The sequence below is a fragment of the Dendropsophus ebraccatus genome, chromosome 5 (assembly GCF_027789765.1).
Source record: "Dendropsophus ebraccatus isolate aDenEbr1 chromosome 5, aDenEbr1.pat, whole genome shotgun sequence".
Classification (NCBI taxonomy): domain Eukaryota; kingdom Metazoa; phylum Chordata; class Amphibia; order Anura; family Hylidae; genus Dendropsophus; species Dendropsophus ebraccatus.
The window spans coordinates 17,269,724-17,294,895 of record NC_091458.1 but is presented as its reverse complement, the minus strand read 5'-3'; the positions used below and the strand labels follow the sequence as shown (position 1 = coordinate 17,294,895).

Here is a 25,172-nt window from a genome sequence, read left to right as displayed (position 1 = left end):
CATTGATGGGGACCAAGTCAGTAGATCATATTGATGGGGACCAAGTTAGAAGATCACACTCATGGGTGTGGTGTCTCACTACGGGTGTTGCTACTATTCACACCCTTCGTAAAAAGTCTCATTGCAGCTACAGTATTATTAGAGATGACCACTAGATGCCGCTGTATTGTTTAACTTGAGTATGGAAGCTGCATGGCTGAAGTGTCTCAAAGGGTTATTGTTTGTGTGTATACCAGATACTGTTAACCAGTAGGATCTCTCCTTTCTTCTGTCCTATCATCTCCTTACTTTCCTCTCTTCTGTTGCACTCTTTCCACCCAACCACAGCGCACCTTACATGCTGGTTAGGAAGTTAGTCCCTTGGGTGAAGGAGGAGTCTTAGCTAAGCTTGGTGGAGAAAGGACACAGCTTAGATAGCTGCCAGGCCCTCTGCCAGGTCCCCTCTACAAGTGAAGTTTTTAATTGGTACCCTGCATGGGTAGGACACAGAACAGTCAGCTCTTGCAAACCTCTTTTTTGAAGCATCAAACACGCTGTGTTGAGCAACTGCTAAGCCCTTCCAGAAAGGACTAGCCAACAGATCATCTCAACCTATGCCGGGGACTAGGAGTTCTACAGTGCAGGACAGTATCCATAAAAGAGACACAGAGCTAGGAACTGATCCGGTTGGAGCAAAGTTACGTAAAGTCTATGAGCTCCATCTCGCAACGTGGGTGTATCCAGAAAATTCTGACTATTCTGCTTATCCCAAGTAACAAGGTCTGAGGCCTGTCTCACCCATTGGTACGGTTCCACAAAAGCTAGTGGGCATAAGGTGTTGTGAAGACTATAGGAAAGGTCAAAAAACAGGCACAGGTTGTCTTCTTCTTCTTCTTCTACAAGTATTCTTCTCTACACTTCAACATCCCGGAAGAGCACATTACTAATTGGTTTGAGACTCTCACGGCACTCTCCTCTCTACTACGCTACCTCAGTCCAACCTTATCAACTCGACTACATCCTACTCAGCAGTTATCACACAGATCTGGTGGTTCTATGTTCGTGTATTTATTGAAACTGTATCAAGTGTATCTAAAGATTTGTTGTATTGCCTGATGCATATTAACAAGTAGTAAACCCAGTCAGCATTATTAACGGAGTCTGTGATAATTCACTACCCCCTGCACAGCACTTGCACCGCAACCTTGGGACATCTCCCCTTTCTGTGGGTGGCGGGTCCTACCACTATACGGGAGGGTCATTACGCCGCTCTGGCTACCTGTGACTACTTCACCTGTGACCACCATCCCAAGGGACCCTGCAGCAGCTCAACAGGACACCGACCACAGAGGGAAAGGGTACAACCGGCCTTACACCTTAAAAAGCAGGCTTACCATCACATCTGTGTGCCCACAGGCACTGGTGTCACGTGACAAAACCCAAAGGTCCGACTGTATCTCGGCCATCCACCACAGTAGTGGCATCACACTTCCACCTAGCCAGTGACCCGCTGTCCCACCGCTACAAGATCATCCGGGGGCTCACCACATGGGGACCAAGACAGAAGATCACATTGACGGGGACCAAGTCAGAAGATCACATTGATAGGGGGTAAGCCAGTAGATCGTTGATATGGACCAAGGGCTCTATTACACGGCACAATAATCAGACAAACATCCTGATAAAGGCCCAGCACGCATCTAATGAATACGCAAACGCTCATTCATCAGATGGTCAAATTGTTAGACCTATAAAAAAAAATCACAGTTCTTCGACCATACTGTACATCTTCATGTAATAAGGGATGCGCGGCTGACTAGTGATGGCAGCAAAAACCTCACAAAGCAATACTCTCCCCACATGATGCTCGAATCTTGTAAAAATGCGATCTACGAAATTAGCATTCTTGGTGAATCAGAAGATAACAGTGATGCCAACTAAGTCAGAAGTTCACATAATGAAGATCAAGTTAGATCACATAGTGGAAACCAAGTTAGAAGATTACATTGAAGGAGTCTAAATCAGAAGATGACAATGAAGAAGACTAAATCAGTAGATCACAGTAAAGAAACCCAAACCAAAAGATCACATGAAAGAAGATTACAAGATGGAAACCAAGTTAGAAGACAGTGGAAACCAAATGGAGAGATCACAGTGATGTAGATGAAAGCAACCTGGGGCATCCAGGTCTCATGAAGAGTGGGAAGAGAAGCATGTGGCAACATGGTCGTCTGCCCACTAGTTCTACTCATGGGTCATGGTATGAACACTAAGAACCATGTTATGAGGTTACTAGAACCAACCATCTTATCCATGACTAGTACTGCATGTCAATGGACAACCATGTAAAATATATTAGGTACCTCCTGAAAAAGTTTTACTATCTGTTCCCGCTCCTACCTGGTGAGCATCAATGAGATAGCTAAGGCCACATCCCAGCTCTCGCTGTCAAAGTCCTACATGGAAACCCCGGAGTCCCAGAGAACCTCGGCTGGGACTTACTACTCTCTAGTCAAGTAAACTACTCGGAGCTCTAGATGGAAGATCACTGTTCACAAAATCCATAATATGGCTTCACGTCCAGTTGTCACTTTTCTTGCAAAAATGGCCACCACTTCTAATCTATTCCAGGGGCCAATTTTACATTTTGGTTTTGAACCTCCTCTAAAACTTCAGACAAACCAGATGTATGTGTCTGGGAACTATATATGTCCTGACACAGTTTGATGCAACCTGCTGTAAGTTGCTAACCCATTAAGCGAGGGTTAGCGGGACACAAGAGACTGGCGGACGGGTGGCTGCACTTTCATTTAGGTGGATGGGATTTTCTATTTAGATGTCAGTTCTTTGGCAGCTTGTGCTCTCTTAGTTCTGACATGAAATAGCACTCTGTCCCTGAGCGTCTGCTTAGTGTTGCCTGCAGGATAGATCGGCTGACACGTCGTATAAACCTCCATCGCTCGTCATTTGCTCCTGCCAGGGCTTTTAATTAAGGTTTTGTGGCAAACAGCATCAAAGGTTGAGCGTCTCATTGAAGGTGTTCTAGTGCTATATTATTATCCATAACTTCCTTCCATCTGTTTATTACGTGCTTTAGTGAAGACATTTCAGGTGAAGAAGCTCTTGATCTACTGTTTGTTATTCCGTTCTCGTAACAAGTAGGGGTCCCACCACTTATTCTTTAAGGTCGTTGTCTGACACCATTACCATAAAGGTCAATGGGAAGTGTGCCCCCAGGTAAATCTTTGGACGTTGACTCTGCTATTTTTTCTGTGCTATATTTTTTCTGTGTTTTTTCTGTGTTAAAAAATTGAAATGGTCTAATGGTATCCGTGGCCTCTTTACCTCCAAAAGATTGGCATTTCCATAGGGCCGAAATACTCAACTTCCATGGCAAATGTAACCATGTCTTATTGAGAGGACCACTATTCATTCAGCCAGTAAGAGGAGCCATACACCTTCTTCAGCTGTTTGCCAAATGGTTGTCTCTCTCCATTTCCCATCCGCCAAGGGTTCAGGGGCCCCCAATAAAAAGAAGAGGGGAGATGTACCAGGTCTACTGTGCTCTATGTGGCCACCCACTGGCTATGGTGTGAACTGGAGCCTGTCCATGGATTTGCTAGAAGATATTGTATTTGGTTTGTATTATAAGCATCAATTAAAAATCAGAACATTATAGCCATCTCCCGTGTGCCCAAGTTCTCATACAGCAATGTGCCCCAAAGGTCTAGCGGAAGACAACCACTTGGGGCTAACGTGGGGTGATAGCTTACGCTTACAATATAAAGTGCTCTATACACGTGGTGAGAGTATAGAGAATGGTACAGTCATGCTGACTGGGTTGCGTGCTGAGAGGTATACAGAAGAATCAGAAGAGTAGAGAGGAGGATGTTGTGAGAGTCCCAACCCAAGTAGTACTGTGCTCTGCCAGGATGTCGGAGGTAGAAATAGAAGAATACTTGAGAAGAGAGAGAGAGAATACTTGTGCCTGTGTTTTGACTCTTTGGTCTTTACACCACCTATTGCCCTAACAGTGTCAGGGGACCCGTCCTAGTGGGTGACACAAGCCCCAGACCTTGTTACCTGGGATGAGTGGAGTGTTGAGGGTTCCCTGCTTACACCCGCGCTGCGAGATAGAGTTCATAGGCTTCTAGCAACTTTGCTCTATCCGGATCAGTTCCTAGCCTTGCTTCGTGGATACTGTCCTGCACTGGGTCTCTCCTTGTCCACGGCGTAGGTTGAGATGATCTCTGACTTGTCCTCTCTAGTGAAGGGTTTAACACTGCATAGTGTTGAGTGGAGTTACTTGAGAAGAATCTGTAGGCTGCATGTGCCTAGGTCTGCTTCTAGACTGCACACTGAGACTTGGGACCTGGCAGAGGGCCAGGGCTCAACTGGACCACTGTAGAGAGCATTCTGTCTTGTGTCCTTCCTCTACAGAGTCTAGCGACAAAAGACACTGCACTTCCTCTACCCATGTGACTTCCTATCTACAGCCCCTGTAAGGTGTGCTGTGAATGGGTGAAGAGGGCATGAGAAAAATGATAGGATAGAAGTATAAAGTACTCTCATTGGTCCACAGATCCATGTGACATACAAATAAACAATAACCCTTTCAATGATACAGCTGTGCAATAACTAAGTACATTTACTTACAACAGCGACATCTTGTGGCAAAACTTTAACACTACTACATTACCACTTACATCCAAAAAGTACAGGGTTTTACGAAGGGTGTAACTAATAGCAACACCCGTGGTGGTACACCACATACAGACACCGGGTGGACATTGTGATTCATTTTCCCTGGTGGGCCCAAGGACTCCTGGACTGACATTGAACAGTGGAAGCTGCGATCCCCCTTGATATTTCATCTGCACTAAAACTGCAGTTTGTAAATTTAGCTTAAATCAGAAAAAAAAAAATCTACATTTGTTACTGTATACCGCCTCTGCTGTTTGGTTTATGCAATGTTATAGAAGAGGATTATAGCATTGTGCGTGTTTCTCTGAGATAACAGCAAAAGAGAAAGAAGAACGAGACATTTAGAAGCCAACAGTAACATTAACATAATGGCAAAAAATATCAAAAAATAACATGAAAGACAAAGGGAGTGAATAGAAAAAAAAAGCAGTACTGAAACTCCAAGTCGTGTAAAGGAGAAGCGATTCATCCAGGAGCAGCAGGGCCGGCTACCTCATACATCAGAACCTATTTTATCTTGTGTCTCTTTAGGCCGTCCTCACAACTTTGTGGCCGTTTTTACACTGATCAGGAAGCCTTTTAGGGGGGTTCAGGAAACCGACGGTATCTCCAGCCAGAAGAGAGCATAGCTAGGATTCATGAGGCCCCATAGCAAAAACAATGTATAGGCCAAAAATTTAATCTCTTGTGCCCAGAGGCAGAATCCACAAGAATGGCTGCTCTGTCAGTCTACTGTATTGAACTATAAGATCCTATTAAAAGTGCACTGTGTACTGCAGTGTGTAAGTGACCCAAAGTGCACTTACATGCTGCAACACAAGAAAGGGTTAAAAGGCAAAAGACAAGGAGAGGTCTGCTTTAATGCTCTATGCACTGATAACCACTGACTTCTAAGCTTGCAGCCGGAGAACAGAGAACAGGGGTTATCAGAGCAGCGAAGCAGAAATCTTGTCTTCTGCTTTTTAACTCTTTTTTGTGTTGCAGTATGTAAGTGAATTTTGGTTCACTTACACACTGCAGTACACAAGAGATTATGCAGAAGGACACAGGACGGCTCTTACCTTTCCTGTGCATCCACGGGCCCCATAGCAGCTGCCTGGCCTGCCTCTATGGTAGCTACGCCACTGGCAAGGAGCCAGTGGCTCCCGGCACTGTCAAACACAGTGCAGCAGTTAACTGTATGTGCTCCTCATTAGGAGCGCATACTTTTAAAGGGCCAACGCCTGCACCCAGCAGCATTTGCCCGGAAGCTGGCACTGGCCCGGGCTGCCAAGCAAAGCATCCAGAAATCCAGACAGCGTCTGGATACACATGTGTAGCTGTCTAGAATTCCAGATGCCCCTTTGAGGTTCTATGGGTCCTAATTTCGGACAATTATAGGACATATTCTATGATTTCTGGGTCTATTTTCCGGCACAGATCCCATTGAACCCTTTGGATCAGGAAATCTATCTGGATTTCCCAAAGATAAATCTGGATAGACTTTCCTGAAATGTGAAGGGGGCCTTATAAGAGAGATTTCAGACAACTGTGAAAATAAAAGCAAAGAAACCTTAAAGGGGATGTCCTAGGGGGAAAGCTACTTTCCACTGTAATAAATAAACATATATTAGTAAATAAGGTTATTTTATGTTTTTGATGCAAACTGTCTACTCCTGTACTTCCTTTCACTAAACTTCCTGTTCCGGTATACTGGACACTCTAGCTTGGAGTTCAGCCAACTCTATCTCCCTCACATTACACTTTCTTGACTACAACCAATATATAGAGATTTATTTGGCTGAATTCCTAGCTAGAGTGTACACAAGAACAGGAGGTCGATTGCAGGTTGTACACCAGACGGGATGTTGGGCTGAGGAAAACAGAGCAGATAGAGCATCAAAAACAAGAAAAACACACAAAGGTAGTAAAATATCCTTAGTTATCTACTGGGGAGGGCACAGTACGGGGGGCAGCTCTACTTACTGTCAAACATCATACCGTCTAAATAACAGACAATTACGCCTTCGCAGACAATGACAGACATGTCATCTTCTCACAAGACGCATGTATCTGCTCTTACCCAGGGGCTGCTATTCATAACACAGACTGTAATAAGCAGTTAGGGGTCTGAGTGCATGACTCCATCTGCTTTCTCATTACGGGGAATGAGACACAGAAAAGATTGCGCTTATTTAAATTTCAATTCAATTTACAAAGCGCTAGAATTACAAAGAAGCCAATCAGGAGCGCGGCTGATAGATATCAGGGGGCAGATCTGCCGCTTGTTATTTGGTTTTTCTCATTAATGTTCTGCTATGGAATCTGATCCATGTAACTAATGAGTGACTACAGACAATGAGATTATTTCTATAGCTCTTACGGACCAGCACGCCTTGCTAGTATATGGCCAGTCTAATGTGTGACTGCCAGATCAGACTACAGAAGAAATCCACAGGGGTTGTGGTCGCAAGCAGTTCTGCAATATACTCGCTATATTAAGTATTCTATGTTTAAATCAACATTATACATGTGGCCACTAGGTGTCTCCCTCCCAGTCCATTCTCCCTCTGTGCCAATATTTGGTCTTTTCTCTATTTAAAGGGGAACTTGTTTCCAATTACCTTGTTTTAGAAAGTTATATTGATTTGTAATTTAAAATCTCAAGCCTACCAGTACTTATCAGTTGCTGTATGTCCTGCAGGAAGTGGTGTATTTTTTTTTAGTCTGACACAGTGCTCTCTGCTGCCGCCTCTGTCCGTGTCAGGAACTGTCCAGAGCAGGAGAGGTTTTCTATGGGGATTTGCTACTGCTCTGGACAGTTCCTGACATGGACAGAGGTGGCAGCATAGAGCACTGTGTCAGACTGGAGAGAATACACCACTTCCTGCAGGACATACAGCAGCTAATAAGAGATTTTAAAATAGAAGTAAATTACTTGTGTATATAACTTTCCAAAAATTTGAAAGAAAAAGATTTTCGTTCCAGCCATTAGAGTACTCACAGATATGGCTCAGTATAGACTGACAGCCATTCCTGAGCATCCATGGAGCTGGACAAGTCTTCACTATACATGCGTACAGTTGCTACGTGTCAACATTCAGTAGCAGAGAATCCTGTGGGTGCTCGCATTGTATGGTCAGCTCTCCTGTCACACCACACCAAAACCTCTGTAACCACACAGTGACATTATACTGACTGAATTGTTACACAAGGCCCCGCTCACACTGAGCAAAGCTCTCAGCTGCGCTCAGTGTCCTGCAAGGGAGGGCACACGCGTCCACTTCCTCCCCTCTCCGCTCAAAGAATTGACGTCATTTCTTTGAGCGGAGAGCGGCGGGAGCAGACGCGCACACACCCTCCCGTTCACTCACTGCAGGACACTGAGCGCGGCGGAGAGCTTTTTGCTCATATTCTGACTTCAGACCCTATTGTTATATTGATCTGAAGAAGAGGCCACGCCTCGAAACGTGTAATCAATGCAATAAAATTATAGATTATCAATACGACTCTCATCCGTCTAAGTCGTGTACATCCACTATTGCCCCATACAGTGCCAGAAAAATACCCAGACCTCGGCACGGCTGTGCCTCCAGCCTGCATCTTCTGATACTACACCGGGATCCCCCGACCCCGTGGACTGGCCGCAAGTGGCATCTTTTTTTGATCATGCGATTGGCGGTGTCGCGCTCATAGCACAACCACCCCAAGTGAGCGGCTCTGTAGCCACAACTTTAATCTTCACTTCAAGCTTGCGGTAATACACTATGTGCGCCCCCGGTGTCTTCTCTTTCTTCTAGTTACGCTTTGGAATCTACACAAGCTATAAGATTTAAAGGGGTAGTTTTTTTCACTAAATAACACACATTACAAAGTTATACAACATTGTAATGTGTGCTATTTATGTGAATGGCCCCCTTCCCCATGTTTCCCCCGCCGCTAGTCCCGGAAGTGTAATACTCACAGAATTACTGTCGACTCCTTCAGTGACCGTCGCCATCTTGGGACGAATATGTCACTCTTCGGCCTGACCGCTCCAACCCCAGCCCTCCCTCATGTCAGCCCCCCTCCCACACATCATCGATTGGCTGAGCATAACAGAAGACATCTGGGAATTCTGTTATGCTTAGCTAATCGCGGCTGAGCAGTTGATGACGCGCTGGAGGGGGGCTGGCATGAGGGGAGGGCTGGAGCAGTCAGGCCAGCCTCCTGAAGAGTGACGTATTCGTCCCAAAATGGCGTCCGTCACTAAAGGGGTCGACTAATACGTGAGTAGGCAGAATTACACTTTCGGGTCTGCCGGCAGGGGGGTGGAAACATGGGGAAGGGGGCCATTAACCTAAATAACACACATTACAATGTTGTATAACTTTGTAATGTGTATTATTTAGTGAAAAAAACTTTTATACTGCACTACCCCTTTAAGGCTGCGTTCACACTACGTATATTTCAGTCAGTATATTTCAGTCAGTATTGCAACCAAAACCAGGAGTGGATTAAAAAAACAGAAAGGATCTGTTCACACAATGTTGAAATTGAGTGGATGGCCGCCATATAACAGTAAATAACGGCCAATATTTCAATATAACAGCCGTTGTTCTAAAATAACAGCAAATATTTGCCATTAAATGGCGGCCATCCACTCAATTTCAACATTGTGAGAACAGATCCTTTCTGTGTTTTTAATCCACTCCTGGTTTTGGTTGCAATATGAGGACCACAATACTGACTGAAATATACTGACTGAAATATATGTAGTGAACCCAGCCTAATATTGCAACTTATTAGCAACTTTTTGTGCACCAGAAAACTAGGGCACCTGAATGAAAAATTCCCCTCAAAGTTCTGCATTGCAGCTGCATACACAAAACGATTTGAGATTTTTAATAGAGACAGATTTAAAATTAGGTGAGCCGAACCAAAGGCTTCCCAACGTTTTCAAGCAAGATGGAATTTGCAATAACTACAAATGGGGCGAGACTTTTGAGTTTTTTTAATTTTATCGCTTGACTTGTAATTTCACGTCTTATTTAACGGCAAAGCAGAAATAAATGATGAGTTCACTGGCGCCCATCACCTTTCAGTCACACAAGACTATAACTAAGACTTTCAAAGGACTCAGATAGAATTAAAGACGGAAGACCTGGACACACAACGCGCGGCCAGAGGTTCTAAAAATAATTGACGTGTTGGGCGCTCGGGAAAGGAAAGAAAATCTTTACCTATTACCCAGGAGATAATGAGCAATTCCATCCAGGAGAAGCAAGAGGTCTTCATCCTAAAGAGCTGCTTTGCATTATCCGTGATGCTTTCGTTAGGAAGGATCTTGGTGCCTTCGAATCTGTCGGCCGCGTTCATCACTAGCAGACCAAGGAAAATAGTAAATGAGGCCGCGTGAGCTACAAACTTCATGAAAGGTCCGCGCATTATCTTACCAAGCTGTAAAAGACAAGACATCATGTAAACTAGAGAGCCTAATACACAATTAACATTCATACATAATGCACGGGGGCTCTTGTCCATGACGGAATAATATTACCAAGGCGACTCACTAAAGATACCCATGCAAATAAAGGTGCAGACATGCTGGTACTATAATCAGGTAACTGTCTGATTTTGATGAAGACGGATTGTCAGGGGCTTAACTACAGTTCATAGGACCCCTAAACAAGATAAGGGCCACATCCACGCGATTAGATAAACCTGTAGCATATGGGGCATTATGGTATTATTTGTTTGATCATAATCCTATTTATTTCAGGAGGCACAGTGTATAGTATTTTTTATTTCAGGAGGCACAGTGTATAGTATTATTTCTTTCAGGAGGCACAGTGTACAGTATTATTTCTTTCAGGAGGCACAGTGTACAGTATTATTTCTTTCAGGAGGCACAGTGTATAGTATTTTTTATTTCAGGAGGCACAGTGTACAGTATTATTTCTTTCAGGAGGCACAGTGTATAGTATTATTTGTTTCAGGAGGCAAATATTATTTATTTCAGGAGGCACAGTGTATAGTATTATTTTTTCAGGAGGCACAGTGTATAGTATTATTTTTTTTCACAATGTATATTATACACTGGGACACTGGGTTGCCTGAAATAAACAATACTATACACTGTGCCTTCTGGAATAAATAATACTATACACTGTGCATCCTGAAATAAATAATACTATTGCCTCCTGAAATAAATTCTCTTTGTCCCCTAGAAAAATACCATACACTTTGCCTCCTGAAATAAGTAACACAATACACTGTGCCTCCTGAAATAAATAATAAAATAATCTGTGTCCCCCCAAAATAATACCATACACTATGGTATGCCTCCTGAAATGAATAATACAATATACTGTGTATAGTATTGTTTATTTCAGGATTCACAGTGTATGGTATTATTTTTTTAGGGGACACAGATTATTATATTACTAATTTTAAGAGGTCCAGTGTATTGTATCATTTATTTCAGGAGGCACAGTTTATATTTTTTTTTATTTTTAGGAGACATAGTGTATTTAATTATTTATTTCAGGAGATACAGTGCATTGTATTTTTTATCCCAGGAGGCACCTGTGTATATTATTATTTGTTAGGGGACACATATTATAGTATTTACTTCAGGAGGCACAGTGTATTGTATTATTTAAATTCAGGAGGCACAGTGTATTGTAATATTTCTTTTTTGGGACACAGTGTATTGCAGTGTATTGCATTATGTAGGCAACCTGCTGTTAAAATTTGAATCCTACCCCTCTACAGAATGCAACTGAATGGGTGACTATCATTTATTATATTAGTGTACTTAATGCCCGCTGTAACAGGATATAGTGGTTACCTTGCTGCACGGTGCCACCCAGTAGACCATTGCAAGAAATGGCAAGCCGACTGCTACAGCCAAAACGACCAGAAATTTTACCGCTGTGGTCTGTTGCCGCAATCCTGATATATTTTCATACCAGATGGAAAGAAGCTGCTGCTGGCAATTGGGATGAGCCACAAACTAAAAAAAAAAAAAAAAAAAACATCATTAATATCCATGGAACTAAAACTTTGCCTTCATTGTCTCCAATTAGACCAATTACTACATTCCGAAATCCTTGTAAAGATCCGATATCCAACAGATGAGCGATCCTGCATTAATCAATAGTGACAACGCTAGGGCCCTCATGATCCAGATGCGTTGGCCAATGCAAAGTGGTAGGACGGTTCATGTAGAGTTGGACAGAGGGTGGTGTGGCAACTTGGCCCATAACTACGAAAGCAAGAGTCAACCGGACCTTTACCAATCTACATGACCACCAATTGCCATGACTAGAGTTTTCTGATAATCCAGTGAAGAAACATTGCTCCTACCTTTTTAACTTCATACTTAATAGCGAGTTTTAATCGGCAGAGGCTCGGCCGGTCGCTAGCATCTCCAGAGCTGTGGTTCGTTTCTACATCACCATTTAATATCGCTTCCACCTCCTCTGTGTTTCTGCACAAATCAAGAAGTCCAACAACAAAGTCCTTGCATTGCATAGACAATTTTTTGTAGTCATTCTAAAAAACATGTAAAACATATTGGAGAAGTGACTATAAATAGTCAAAACATGCATCGTAATAAGGGCGACTCCTCATAGGTTCCTGCCATCCAGTGTGCCGGGGTCTTCACAATGGTTGAAGATTTTTGTTTTATGTACTGATATGCGATGGCCCAACATTTGTCTTTTTGTTGCCTCAACCCAACTTCGCATAGGGTGCACGAGGGTAGCTTAAGAGCATGGCCTCTATAACATGAGATAGGCGTAGCAGAAGGACTCATTCCGAGGACTTTAAAAAGAAGATTAAAAGATTTACAAAAATGACACTCAATGCCAGGAACCCCATGAAAAGGCCCATATGCTCATGCAACTTATTGTATTAAAAGTCCAAGCAAACAAATATTAGAATTACATGCTGAGTATTAGAGATCAGTGAACCGCCAGTACACTCAATTTTGTCCAAACCCGAACGCTTTGCATTTGATTACCGGCGGCTGAAGACGTTGGATGCAGCTCTAGGGACAACACAACCATAGACCATAGGCTGTATCCATGTTTTCCAGGACTCCCTAGGGCTACTGTACATCGAACTTCTTCAGCCACTTTTAATTAAATGCAGAGCAGAGCAGATTTGGATGAAGCAGAGCATGCTGGAGCTTCGCTCATCTCTACTGAGTATCGTTAATGGGGTTGTCCAGGAGGCAAAAGGCTTTAGTCGTCTTCTGCTCCCCAGACAACCCTTTTAAAGGTCTGTAAGCAGAAGATGCTAATTCCAATGTGTAGCTTTCCTATTTTCCATTTTTCTCTTCCCATAGGCCAAACTAGCCCTTGGACTATGTTCAGACACCGTCAAAATGACGTCTGTTTTTATTGGACGGTCATCGTTTAACGACAAATGACAGCTATTATTTTATAAATTTTTATAAAATAACGGCCCTTATTTGCCTTTTAATGATGGTCGTCCAATAAAAACAGACATCATTTTGACGGTGTGTGAACATAGCCTTAAAAGGGTTTTCCAAAAAAAAAACTTGATGGCCTATCTAGTTGATCAACCCTGACGATTGCCTGTCCGGCTCTTGCTCTTACCTCTGTACTCAAGCCCCTATTCCACGGGTCGACTGAGGGGAGCAAACGAGCGCTATTAGCGCAGGTGAGTGCGGGAAAGCCCGCGGGGGGGCTGCCCGGGTGATCGTTAGATCGTCCGGGCAGCCCATAGTGAATAGTGGCGGTCTGCTTCTGCCGCTTCTTTTCCACGGAGCGATGGCAGCAGATCACTGCTTCACAGTTGTTTTTCAACATTCTTGAAAGACAAACGACGCAACGATCAGCCGACATGAACGATGTCGGCTGATCGTTGCCTTCTATTCCACGGGACGATTATCGGCAGATAATCGTTCTGTGGAAAAGGGCCTTCAGTCTCAGCCTCTTTTGAAGTAAGTAGTGACTGAAGGCCCTATTCCACGGAACAATTATCATCCGTTACGGCCGATAATCGTCCCGTGGAATAGAAGGCAATGATCAGCCGACATCGTTCATGTCGGCTGATCGTTGCAGTCATTTGTTTTTCAAACATGTTGAAAAACAAGCGACCTGATAGCAGCGATCTGAGGAATAGGAGCAGCGTCAGCAGACCGCCACTATCCTCTATGGGCTGCCCAGATGATCTAGCGATCACCCGGGCAGCTCCCCGCTGCTCCTCCCGTACTCACCCGCTGTCAGCGCTTGTTTACCTGCTTGTTCCCCACTCGCAGCACGTTTGACGGATGTTTTTTGGACGGTCATCTTTTTTCTCTGCCAGACTGTAATTGGCGGGATAACATCAGTTTGTTTTAAAATAAGGACCGTTCTTTGGCCACGAAATGACGGCCAAAAAAAGACTTGTGGTCGTGGCCCAACAGTGTAAGAGGCCATACGTACTGGCAAAATACATTTGGTGATATATAGATGTTCTGATGAAACAGCTGTGAAAATCATGGCCTGCAAAACCGCACCTGCACAGAACTATACATGTTGCAATATGGTGCACAATGCAGTTGCAGGCCATGGGGGAGATTTATCAAACATGGTGTAAGGTGAAACTGGCTCAGTTGCCCCTAGCAACCAATCAGATTCCAATCTGATTGGTTGCTATGGACTTTAGTCTTCAATGACCTCCATGGAAACAACAGCCGTTGGTTCACACAATGCATAGAATAACAGCTGTTGTTCAGGACATTTATTGGCAGTCGTTATTTTTGTTCACATAATTTTCTTCACATTATGTTTGTTTTCATAAGTTCACACACAATTTTAAATTTTTGGGCCATCCTTTCATCGTTTTTGCAACAAAATCCCAACAGACTTTTAAAAAATAGCCACACCAAAGAGGGTGTGCGGCCATCATTCAACTTGAACTTAAAAGGGGTACTCCAGCGAAAATCTTTTTAATTTAGATCAACTGATTTCAGAAAGTTATATAGATTTGCAATTTACTTCTATTTAAAAATCTCAAGTCTTCCAGTACTTATCAGCTGCTGTATGTCCTGCAGGAAGTGGTGTATTCTTTCCAGTCTGACACAGTGCTCTCTGCTGCCACTTCATGTCAGGAACGGTTTAGAGCAGGAGAGGTTTTCTATGGACAGTTCCTGACATGGACAGAGGTGGCAGCAGAGAGCACTGTGTCAGACTGGAGAGAATACACCACTTCCTGCAGGACATTCAGAAGCTGATTAGTATGAGAAGACTTGAAATTTTAAAACAGAAGTAAATCACAAATCTATAAAACCTTCTGAAACCAGTTAATTTGAAAGAAAAAAAGATTTCCGTTGGAGTACCCCTTTATATAATGTACCAACAGCCATCATTGCAAAGATGGCCGCCAAATTATGTAAGACAACAGTTATGTAGTACTCAATGGGGGAGATTTATCAGACATGGTGTAAAGTGAGACTGGCTCAGTTGCCCCTAGCAACCAATCAGATTCCACCTTTAATTCCTGACAGACTCTTAGGAAAATGAAAGGTGGAATCTGATTGGTCGCTAGGGGCAACTGAGCCAGTTTCACTTTACACCATGTTTGATAAATCTCCCCCAATGTCTTTGAAAATCGTTGTGTGAACATAACCATATACTGCACACTTGCAGGGACTCCTGCCTTTTGAAAAGAATCCCTGCTCCTGTATGCATTTGAATTGAAACCAGCAACCAGTTTCTGTATACAGCTCTCATGCAGACCTATGTGTCTTCAATCACTGTTAACATTTAGGAGGAAATCTATCTTTGCTCTTGTGACTACATTTTGCCGCAATCTGTGCCATATTTATGCAAATTTTATAGTTTTTTTTTTTTTGTTTAGTTGCACGCTTTTTGCAGATTCGTTTATAAATGTTTTTCAGTTTATTTTGTGCTCTTTTTTCCGTGCTCTCTTTTTATGAGATGCATAAGAAGCTATTATTACCCCTGTAACCCCTGCAGTACTTATATTCTCGTCCGGATGTAATTGCCAACATATCGAGCAGGCGGAGAATTCCAATGAAAACCTTAAGCCGTGTTTGCATATTAATGAACTACTTTGTGTCTGGCAAATTGCTTCTTATCTGCTCTGAGAAGGTCAATAAAGACTAAATAAACCTCAAATAAACTGCACCCATCGTGGCTGTGACGTCCTCTGCACCGTGAGGCTTTTAGACCACGACGTGCTTTGCATATGAAAATAACAAGTCCAACTCAATGCAAAAACATTGAGGCTTATATAAGGATCCAGAGCACGGTATCTAGTGACGGTATATGTGCGGCATGCAGAATTATATGTTATACGTCGGTGTTCACACATTGGTGGAGATTTATCAAACCGGTGTAAAGTGAAACTGGCCCAGTTGCCCCTAGCAACCAATCAGATTCCACCTTTCATTTTCAAAAGAATCTGTGAGGAGTGAAAGGTGGAATCTGATTGGTTGCTAGGGGCAACTGGGCCAGTTTCACTTTACACCGGTTTGATAAATCTCCCGCATTGTCTTTTTTGGGCCGTCTGACACCAAATAATGGTACACCATTATAAAAAGAACTCTCTAAATTCAACATCCCCCAAACCACTGGTACCATTGGATACCTGGTTGGATATCCATGACCTTTCATAGGATCTGTTTGGCTGCTGATGCTGTAATCGTCTTTAAAAAACATCTTTTAATTCAGCAGCGCAGTGTTAAAGGGGCGGGGCCTGGAGACTGTGCCCCGCACAGGGTCTTCCTCCACGCCCGCCTTCTCTTAAGCAACACAGGTCTCAATTTAGCGCATGTGGCGTTGCAAACCAGCACTGACGATAATCCTGCCCAGGGGCATCACTTGAGAGGAAGAAGGCAGGGAGGAAGACCTGATGCTCCAGGCTCCGCCCCTTTGACACTACACCGCTGCATTACAAATTGCTTTTAAGATGATAACGACATCAGCAGCCAAACAGGTCATGGATTAAGGCCAACTATCCTACAATACCAATGGTTTGGGGGGCGGGGGTGGAGTTTGGGTACAGATTCACTTTAAAGCGAATGAACCATCAGGTACGTAGCTTTAAAGTTTTTACATCAATAGACCAGAGCTGGCACAGGGATAACGGTGCCGTGGTCCTTTTTTCGGACGGTCTATTCCTGGGCATCGGCCCGGCCTGAAGCACTGGAGGCGCGTCCGTCCACCCCTAGTGTAAGGGCCCTATTCCACCGGACATTATCGTTCGCATAATAGTTAACGATTAACGATTTTAAACGACCGCTATTGCGAAAGACCTGAAAACGTTCACTCATTTCCATGGAACGATAATCGTTACTTATGATGGTAATTGCGATTATTTTTTCTTCGCTATTTATTCGCTATTGCGTTCGTATCTAGTGCGAACGACCGAACGACGTCTTATTCAATGCGAACGATTTGCGAGCGTTTTGCAAATGAGCAACAATAAAAATAGGACCAGGTCTTATAAAGCGATCAACGATTTCTCGTTCGGGCGTTAATCGTTAACTGCATTTCAACCGAACGATTATCGTTTGGATTCGAACGATTTAACGATAATCTGAACGATAATCGTCTGGTGAAATAGGGCCCTAACTATTGGTCCTCCCCTCTGTTGCGGCTTCACACACATTTAGTTGGCACTTTCCAGGACCTTTTTGCTAGTATCATTCATTTATCAGCAACACTTATCATATCCATGGTTATACATCCATTTCTATCAATTCGCTCCACACTCTTATACTATACCCACCTTGAATTCTTTTTCTATATTAGCTAATACAGCCAGCTCATTGCTGAGCTCTAAAGCCGTCATAACAGGGTCTTCGCTAGACAAAGACAGGTATGCTGGACTGGCAAGACCTTTATATGCATTAATCCTGGACCTGGAGTGGCTAAAAGAGTCATGTTTTTGTTTTTCACTACATTCACTGCATTTACAAAAATAGTCATGAGGCCTCTCAATCCGGGCTCCTTTCCTTAGCAGCGTATGAACGATCTCATATTCCTGGCAATGAGCCGCCAAAATGATGGGCGTTATGTCTTGAGAGAACCTAGTTCCATCTTCATCGTAGGCATAGAAGTCGTCGTGCTGGAATTCGGCTTGGCTTGGGCTTGTGGTGAGCCGCTTCCCTTCGGCAAATGATGGGTGTCCCAGTATGGCCTCCACTATCCGCACATATCCTTTGCTGATGGCTAGAAGCAAGGCATCCCCCACCCGGGCCAAGTTTTCTTTCTTAAGTAAAAGTTCTGTAATCTCCAAGTGCTCATTGGCCACGGCTAGTTGCAGAGCGTTCTGACCCATGTAGTCCACGCAGTTAACGTTTAAAGAGAGACACTCCTCCATCATTTTTCTTATTACAGGAATGTTACCATATTCTGCTGCGTCCAAAAACCGCTCTTCCTCTGCTGTAAGGCTGGTGGAGCGGTCACTAAACATATACGCCGGTCCTCTGTTGGCTTGCCTCCTCCCCTTCTCCCGGAGTAATGTTTGCCGTCTATGAGATAATCTGGTATCTGGGGCTCGCCTGTGAAGACAAAAAAGGAAAATTATCCACCATGTAAATAAAACGTACAACCAGAGGTGTGCCTACCATACCTGCCATAGAAGCAGGACATTTGTCTACTATAACACTAGCCATACACCTATTATGGTTGGCCTGACCCGTTCCATCACGTCTTCTTGCCCTGAATTTTAATCATCAGAAGATTCCTGCAGTCACAGTGTCATCTGTTTCACCCCAGATCACCTGTAGCCATACATTTCATTACTGTATCTTAATATTTAGATTCCTGCAGTTTCATCTGTTTCACCTCAGCTCTGCTGTAGCCATACATTTCATTACGGTATCTTAATGATCCGATTCCTGCAGTGTCATCTGTTTCACCCCAGCTCAGCTGTAGCCATACATTTCAGTACTGAATCTTAATCATCAGATTCCTGCAGCTTCATCTGTTTCACCTCAGCTCTGCTGTAGCCATATATTTCATTACTGTATCTCAATCATCAGATTCCTGCAGTGTCATCTGTTTCATCCCAGCTCTGCTGAAGCCATATATTTCAGTACTGAATCTTAATCATCAGATTCCTGCAGTGTCATTTGTTTCACCTCAGCTCTGCTGTAGCCATGTATTTCATTACTGTATCTCAATCATCAGATTCCTGCAGTGTCATCTGTTTTATCCCATCTCTGCTGTAGCTATATATTTCATTATGGTATCTTGGCCATATGACCACTGCTTAGCCATCATCTTGGCTTTCAGATTTCAAACTGCATTCTCTCCCTTTCTATCCCTTGATGCATCTGTACAGCATCATATGTACCATGTCTCTCTGCTGTATCTCTATATATCTCTATATCTCTATATATAAATCTAAGCTAAAAGACAATGGGGGAGATTTATCAACCATGGTGTAAAGTGAAACTGTCTCAGTTGCCCCTAGCAACCAATCAGATTCCACCTTTCATTCCTCACAGACTCTTTGGAAAATGAGAGGTGGAATCTGATTGGTTGCTAGGGGCAACTGAGCCAGTTTCACTTTACACCATGTTTGATAAATCTCCCCCTATAAGTGTACAGTAACTGTCATCAAATCCATTATAAATGTGTGACAGGAGACAGATAATCATCATCAGTAACTCTAATTTTGAGTTTCTCACTCCCCCTGTGAAGGGTTTTTGTGGAACAGTCCATGCAGCCTCACCAGTTAGAAGGTTCTGTTTGCTGAGATGGTGACCTCACAGGGAGCACAGAAACACATGTAACCTTCAGGGGGTCATCATGAGATCACATGATCTAACTCTCAATCATCCGGAGGTAGCATTATGCCTTCAGCCAGAAGAGGTCTCTGCCCCCACCAGCACTGCGGCTCACAGAAGACAGAGAGAGAAGCCGGATGGGAGCACTGCTGCAGCAGGTGCATATAGGTTTTTTTTCTCCTCCATTTTTAGGGTCAGGAAATACTGATGGTTTCCTGAATCCTCCTGATCAGTGTTTCCTGACCATAAAAATGGGCACATACATGTGAGGGGGGCCTGAGACTCATAAAACTCTTATATATAATAGATGATATGCTTGTTTAGCCAAATTTAGTGGTTTGGTTGACGATAACCTAGCATTTAGTAGATCCCTGGCGCTGTGTTGCTTTTCTTACTTGATGGGAATCTGGACTAGTACCGGCCTGCAGCTGCCACTAGGGGAGCTCCTGCATACAGATCCCACTGAGTTAGCTGTATAAATCTATAAGCAGGTAGCTCCCCCTAGTGGTGGCTGAATGCAGTCAGATTGTATTAGCTTATCAGAGTCATAAGTAAGGAAAACAAAGCTTTAGTATACACATACATGAAATGAATTTAGGGATTGATATACATAAGGCTGGGCAATATAGGGAATGTATAGCATTAGAAAACATGTACAAAGTAGTGTCAGCGAAGGAACAGGACAATGTGTCTCCAAACCCCTAGAGGGGCTACAGGATTGGGAGGAGGCCACACACTCATATACTGATAGAAAAGTGCACAAATGCCACATAAAATACAAACAATTGTAAATCCAGATAGCACATAGGACAATATACTGTACAATACAGGTAAACATTTCTGTCCAGCTTCCATCTCATTTCATTTTAACAAGTCCCTAATAGGCCTGATTGATTGGGACATGGTGCACGGTCCTGATTTACGGCCCCATCTGCATGGTCTAATTGAAGCCTTCTGATACTTTCCAGCATCCATTGTCCCTTGGCAGTCATCATTGCAATATCACTCGAACCACCGACCGCTAAGAGGACCCGAGCCCTCGGCCGGTTATTGACAAGAAGAGATTCATGATGGGCCCGGCCCGTTCTAATTAAGTGAGCACTTAGCCTGATCCTATAGACATGGCAGGATGTATACGGCACCCGGGGGACACTCATCTTCAGGTTCTATTATAGTGAATGGCTGAATTCTGTCAAAGGTCAATTGGAATTACTTTCTTTTAATAACAAAGTGGAGGTCTCAGGATGACCCCCCCGCCCCAATCCATTAGACCATGTGACGCTTGGCAGGTCTACATTAATTTGAGTAGGTGCCATGTAATACTACATTACTTCACTGTGAGTGTAATATAAGAGACAAGTAGGAACACATGACTGAGGCCAATAGATAGGCAATGGGGAGGAGCTAAAAGTATATATTTACCCTGGACCCTGGGGGTCATTACCACCCTCTTTCCCTTTTTGGGTTTTTTTGGGCATATTTCATTTGGATTGTAGAAACAATGAGTTAGTGTTGAGACCGGATCTGTCCATCGACAGGTCCTTGTAGTTGGAGGTTTAAAGGGGTTGTTCACCAATTTTTTTTTCTTTTAAATGAGCTGGTGCCAGAAAGTGCCAGAGATCTGTAATTTACTTACTATGAAAAAATATCAATTCTATTTAAAAATCTCCAGTCGTCCATTACTTATCAACTGCTGTATGTCCTGCAGGAAGTGGTGTATTCTTTCCAGTCTGACACAGGGCTCTCTGCTGCCACCTCTGTCCATGTCAGGAACTGTCCAGAGCAGCAGCAAATCCCCATAGAAAACCTCTCCTGCTCTGGACAGTTCCTGACATGGACAGAGGTGGCAGCAGAGAGCACTGTGTCAAACTGGAAAGAATACACCACTTCCTGCAAGACATACAGCAGCAGATAAGTACAGGAAGGCTTGAGATCTTTTAATAGAAGTAAATTACAAATCTCTGCCAGTTTCTGGCACCAGCTGATCTGAAAGAAAAAAAAAATGGGAAACAACCCCTAAAAATTGGTGAGGCATGAGAGCCATGGAAGGCATGGTAGCATATTTTGGCATTGTGCCTCCGAGCCTTTTAGGGCGGCTAGATGCAAGGAGTTACATGGTCTTTGTTCCATTTGGGTGTCAGATCTTTGCAGCTCGGAGGACGTCCCCTGGGTGTTCTTGATGTTGTTCTTTTATAGCAATGATTAGACTAGAATGTAAATATTCTATTTGTATGTTCTGTGTGTAATAAACAATGACGGCGGCGGCCATAATTATCCAATCCGAGTCCATATGTGAATTCCTTGTGGGGGAAGAGGGGGTCGCTAGGAGGAGGATAGGAAAGTACTAAGAGGGGTTAATGGGTGCTCAGATGCTAGCTTTGTGGGGTGCGGTGTATAAGGACCCTACTCTACTATACTAAGGTAATGCCCCTAGATGTTTATTTGCCTCTGATGTACTTGGTTTGTAGGATGGTCATACGAAATGAACACACAGCTCGCTGCTTTTAAGCTTACTACAGTGAATAAATGGTTTTTACATGTAGAGATTCCTAATTTTTTAAGTGAATTATAAAAAAGTTTAGGTTAGTCTTCAGTTGAGACCAATTCAGTGAGAACTAACTATCTAAAGGGCTAAAGATGCAGTGCTGTCCCCAAGACTGCCTCTGAGTGTTTAGTGTTTTCCTAACAAAGTATAGCCAAGTATATTTCTGCACTAGCACTTCTAACCAGAACTGTTCTTATTCTTGTATTGCACTGAAGTATCTTTCAGTAAAGTTTAAGCACAGTTTAAGTCAGGACTCATCTCTGTGGCCGCATCTCTGTGACCTCACAATAGTTCTGGTGTCCGTGAGTCTGGGGGTGGGTATCACTACTCCTGGCCACCATGACAAGTCGCCCCAAAACACCAGAGCCCACCAGCTAGTACAACACCAGTATACAGTGCCCCGGGCCATGGCACTCATTTAAAAAACTAGTCATCAGGAACTCCAATAGAGCTGTATGGTCTTCTTTTAAAGGGGTTGTCCGGCGATAAAAAATTATTCACAGAATAACACACATTACAAAGTTATACAACTTTGTAATGTATGTTATGTCTGTGAATGGCCCCCTTCCCCGTGTTTCCCCCCACCCACGCTAGACCCGGAAGTGTGGTGCGCTATACATACCTGTCACGTGCCGACCATGGTCTCCGATCCTCAGCAGTGACGTCTTCTTCGGGCGGCCAGCGGATCTTCCCGAGTGCCGGCCGTCCTCTGCAGCGTCATCCGAAGCTCAGCCGCGATTGGCTGAGCATAACTGTGCTCAGCCAATCGCGGCTGAGCAGCTGATGACGTGGCCGCGTCATCAGCCGCTCAGCCGCGATTGGCTGAGCACAGTTATGCTCAGCCAATCGCGGCTGAGCTTCGGATGACGCTGCAGAGGGTGGCCGGCACTTGGGAAGATCCGCCGGCCTCCCGAAGAAGACGTCACTGCTGACGATCGGAGACCGTGGACGACACGAGATGCGGTGAGTATAATGCACCACACTTCCGGGTCTAGCGTGGGTGGGGGGAAACACGGGGAAGGGGGCCATTCACAGACATAACATACATTACAAAGTTGTATAACTTTGTAATGTGTGTTATTCTGTGAATAATTTTTTATCGCCGGACAACCCCTTTAAGGAGTACTGCTCATTCTCTGTAGTTTAAATTTTTTTTTCTGCAATTTTCCTGATGTTGTACCTCGGTGTCTCTAGTTCACTCCCCCAGTCCTGTATCTGAATACCCGGCCACAGCAAAGTGACTTGTGGATCCCCCTGGCTCCCTCCCCACCAGCCCGGCCTACATATGTCCCGGCCCAGAAGACAGTATCCTCTGGCAGAATAGTGGTTTCAGACAAATAATATCATTCAACCCCTTTGTCTTTGTGCTGGATGACATCTTATATGAGTCACCAGGGAGATTTTCTTTTATTTAGTTTAGAGCAGAAGCGACCAAGCAGTTTCACAATCTCTTTTTTGCGGAGCCTTTAGGTGCCATATCATAGTGCCATAGGTGCCATATCATAGTGCCATAGGTGCCATATCTTAGTGCCATATCATAGTGCCATAGGTGTCACATCATAGTGCCATATCATAGTGCCATAGGTGCCATATCTTAGTGCCATAGGTGCCATATCTTAGTGCCATATCATAGTGCCATAGGTGTCACATCATAGTGCCATAGGTGCCATATCATAGTGCCATAGGTGCCATATCATAGTGCCATAGGTGCCATATCTTAGTGCCATAGGTGCCATATCTTAGTGCCATATCATAGTGCCATAGGTGTCACATCATAGTGCCATAGGTGCCATATCATAGTGCCATAGGTGCCATATCATAGTGCCATAGGTGCCATATCTTAGTGCTATAGGTGCCATATCTTAGTGCCATATCATAGTGCCATAGGTGTCACATCATAGTGCCATAGGTGCCATATCATAGTGCCATAGGTGCCATATCATGGTGATGGGGACGGCATAGCATAGTGCCCACATCTCTGTATTATAGAACTGCAGGAACCCCACACGCCTCTGTTACATGCTCATTTCCATATAATTCTTCTGGATGGTCACTGGGCTTAAAGGGGTACTCCAGCGAAAAGCTTTTTCCTAGTAATTGAAACACACTACAAAGTTATATAACTCTGTAATATGCTTCCATCACCTATCTGCCCCCTTCCCTATCTCCCCCCCCCCTCAATCCCCCACCAGAAAGTGAAGTAAACTCATTCTTACCTTATGACTGTTGACCCCAGGCTGCTCTGTGGCAGCCATTTTGTGACAATGACATCATCAAGAGGGAGGCGGGTCTAAGCTCTGTTAAGCCAGCCTCCCTTTGTCAGATGACACAGGTTGCTCAGCTCTGAATGGCTGAACATGCTGTAAGCCATCTAACAGTTTTACAGAGTCAGTTATACATCACAGGAGACAAAGTGCATCATGGGAAACCCCAAACCAGGAAGTGAAGAAAAAATGAAGACACCGTCTGGAGCTTCCGGGCCAGCAAACAGCAGGAAATTCAAACGCAGACAGACTCAGGAGGGATGTAAAAACTGATAGATTTTTTTTTCAGCGCCAGAGTACTCCTTTAACCCCTTCCCAGCAACTGACATAGACCATGTACACCAGACAGAGGCCGTGAACGGAGATAACGCTGATCCTTGCTGTTTACTTTCATTAAGGCCATGGCCAATAGTGAGCATAGGTTTATGTAACAGCTGTCTCAGTTATGTTATTACCCTGCACCCCCACCACACACCACCACCACCACCACCACGATAACTGTGACTATGGAGTACTGAGCAGTTTAAGTGACAGTCTGGGGCCCCTAGGTCTTCCATCACTTTAAGTAGACCCTGCCAGAGGTGGCAGCAGAGAGCACTGTGTCAGACTGGAAAGAATATACCACTTCCTGCAGGGCATATGGCAGCTGATAAGTACTGGAAGACTGGAGATTTTTAAATAGAAGTAAATTAGAAATCTATATAACTTTTTGACACCAGTTGATTTGAGAGAAAAAAAAATCTACTGAATAACCCCTTTAACCCTTCCCAGAACCCCTTGTGGTCAGTCTTTTATCCCCTTACATTGCTGTAGCCAAAAATGCGGTATTACAAGGCGGTTAATCAGCTTGACTCTACACAAGCCTATCTTTCTTAAAGTGGGAACAGAGGGTGCACATTATATTATCAGCGTTCATTATAACCAATAACAATTCAGCCTT

The 25,172-nt window shown here is 43.9% G+C and overlaps 1 protein-coding gene across 3 annotated transcripts in view; it reads right to left on the bottom strand.

Moving 5' to 3' along the window:
- TRPC6 (transient receptor potential cation channel subfamily C member 6) overlaps nt 1-25,172 on the bottom strand; it is a 106,379-nt gene that overhangs the window by 32,016 nt on the left and 49,191 nt on the right. For all 3 annotated transcript variants that reach the window (XM_069969602.1, XM_069969601.1, XM_069969604.1), the window contains 4 exons: nt 17,416-18,190; nt 12,013-12,201; nt 11,495-11,659; nt 9,885-10,101 (listed from right to left, as the gene is read on the bottom strand). In XM_069969602.1, the coding sequence (XP_069825703.1) occupies nt 9,885-10,101; nt 11,495-11,659; nt 12,013-12,201; nt 17,416-18,190 (1,346 nt within the window). The remainder of the gene's footprint in view (nt 1-9,884; nt 10,102-11,494; nt 11,660-12,012; nt 12,202-17,415; nt 18,191-25,172) is intronic.